Raw genomic sequence first — 1,730 nt, forward strand, 5'->3', positions numbered from 1 at the left:
AGCCACCAGGCAGAGCAAATCAGAGGCAAGCTCCTTGTCCTATCAGGATGGGAGCAGAGCAAAGGACTGCTAGAAGCTCGAAGTGTAAGTCCAGGGGACTCTCTTCTGACGGAACACCTCATTGCTGCACTTCAGTCTAGTCAGACCAAATTCACACTCAGAGAAGTACTGCAGGGCTCCTGGGAGCGGCGTGTTTGGAAAACTAAGTGCTTGAAAGATTCTGCCGGACACGGCTATGCCGAAACACCAGCTCCTCAGTCACGGATACGCGTCCTTGACAACACGGCTCTCTAGTTCAGGCCCTGGGGTGAACACCAGGGGTCACACACACAGGCATATGCACACATATGTAGGTCCAGAAACACACACACACACAGGCACATATGTAGGTCCATCGACACGCACACACACAGGCACACACACATATGTAGGTCCATAAACACACACACACAGAGGCACATATGTAGGTCCATAAACACACACACACACACACACACGTATGTATGAAGGGGTCTTGAAAAAGTTCAGAGAAAATGTGTTTTATGAAAACTATGCATATATTAATTATTTTTGCAGCAAAATAAACTTGTGCTTTAATGCTATCTCCCCACAAACTTTCTGAAGTCCCCTGTATGCAGACACACGTAATAATTTTAAGCGTATTTTAAGTCTGCAGTAGAAGAGATGGCCTATCACATTAGAGTCTCTACAGATGAGTGGAAGCAGCTACTGGAAAGTTGTTTTTTTTGTTTGTTTGTTTTTGTTTTTTTTTTTGCTATAAGGTGCATGCACTTGCTAGAAAGACAGAGAGAGACAGAAAGCAAAACACCCCCCCTAGGGGGGATGGCCATACTGTAATCCCTTCTCCTCCATTCTCCTCTTGGGATCTTGGGCATGCATGCACATATGCCTGGCGTGAGTTTAAGCTGCCAGGTCCGGGACTTGAACCACAGTCGACTACATGGTAGTCCAGTGACATAGCCATTACGCCAACTGCAGGTCCCAGCTACTGTATAGTTAAAGAAATTTCCTTTTTTTTTTTTTAATTTCAAATTTTTTCAGAAGGCATGTGTACTCCACAGAGATAGATAGAAGGAAAGTGAGAAATCACCCCTCGGGGGAAGGCTCCGCCACAATCCTTTCTCCTCCACTCTCCTTTCAGGATGCGGGCCCACCTGCACATACACCCTGCGTGATGTTCAAGCCGCCAGGGCTGAGATTCAAGCCATGCAGTTGGCCACGTGGAAACCAGCTGCCTTAACCACTGTCAGTTAAAGGAAATTTCATAGAATTCAAATAGTAAAATGCTTTCTCGGTCTCTCTACATACACATATTTTCACATAAAAACTATTGTTCTAACTTAAAAGACGGACATTTTCATGGACCTTGGGAAGACGTACATATCTTGAGGGGCAGTTTGGGAATCAAGGCCCTGGAACTTGGGAGTGCAGACAGCAGTGCTTTATAACCCTGCCCCGCCTCGGCACTTCAAGCCCTTCCCTTCCAAGGTCGACTTCTGAACGAGGGGGCGATTCCCCGGAGGCTCGTGACCCCGCACAGCAGGCCCACCCGGCTGGTCGGTGCTCACCCTCCTGCGCAGCCGGTCACGCTCCTCGCGGATGGCGCCCACGGTGGCCTTGGTCCGGTGCAGCTCCTCCTCCTTGCTGCACAGCATGGCGGTCAGGCTCTCGTTCTCTTCCCGCAGCCCGGCCAGCTGCTGCTCCCACCG

The 1,730-nt window shown here is 49.2% G+C and overlaps 1 protein-coding gene across 1 annotated transcript in view; it reads right to left on the reverse strand.

Moving 5' to 3' along the window:
- The window catches only part of LOC114007534 (colorectal mutant cancer protein), a gene marked incomplete at its 5' end in the record, with an annotated part of 66,981 nt that overhangs the window by 12,647 nt on the left and 52,604 nt on the right, over positions 1 to 1,730 (reverse strand). Inside the window, 1 exon segment of the mRNA XM_027771203.1 lies at positions 1,590 to 1,715. Within this exon segment, the coding sequence (XP_027627004.1) occupies positions 1,590 to 1,715 (126 nt within the window).

This window comes from Tupaia chinensis, unplaced genomic scaffold (genome assembly GCF_000334495.1).
Source record: "Tupaia chinensis unplaced genomic scaffold, TupChi_1.0 Scaffold000195_1, whole genome shotgun sequence".
Lineage (NCBI taxonomy): Eukaryota > Metazoa > Chordata > Mammalia > Scandentia > Tupaiidae > Tupaia > Tupaia belangeri.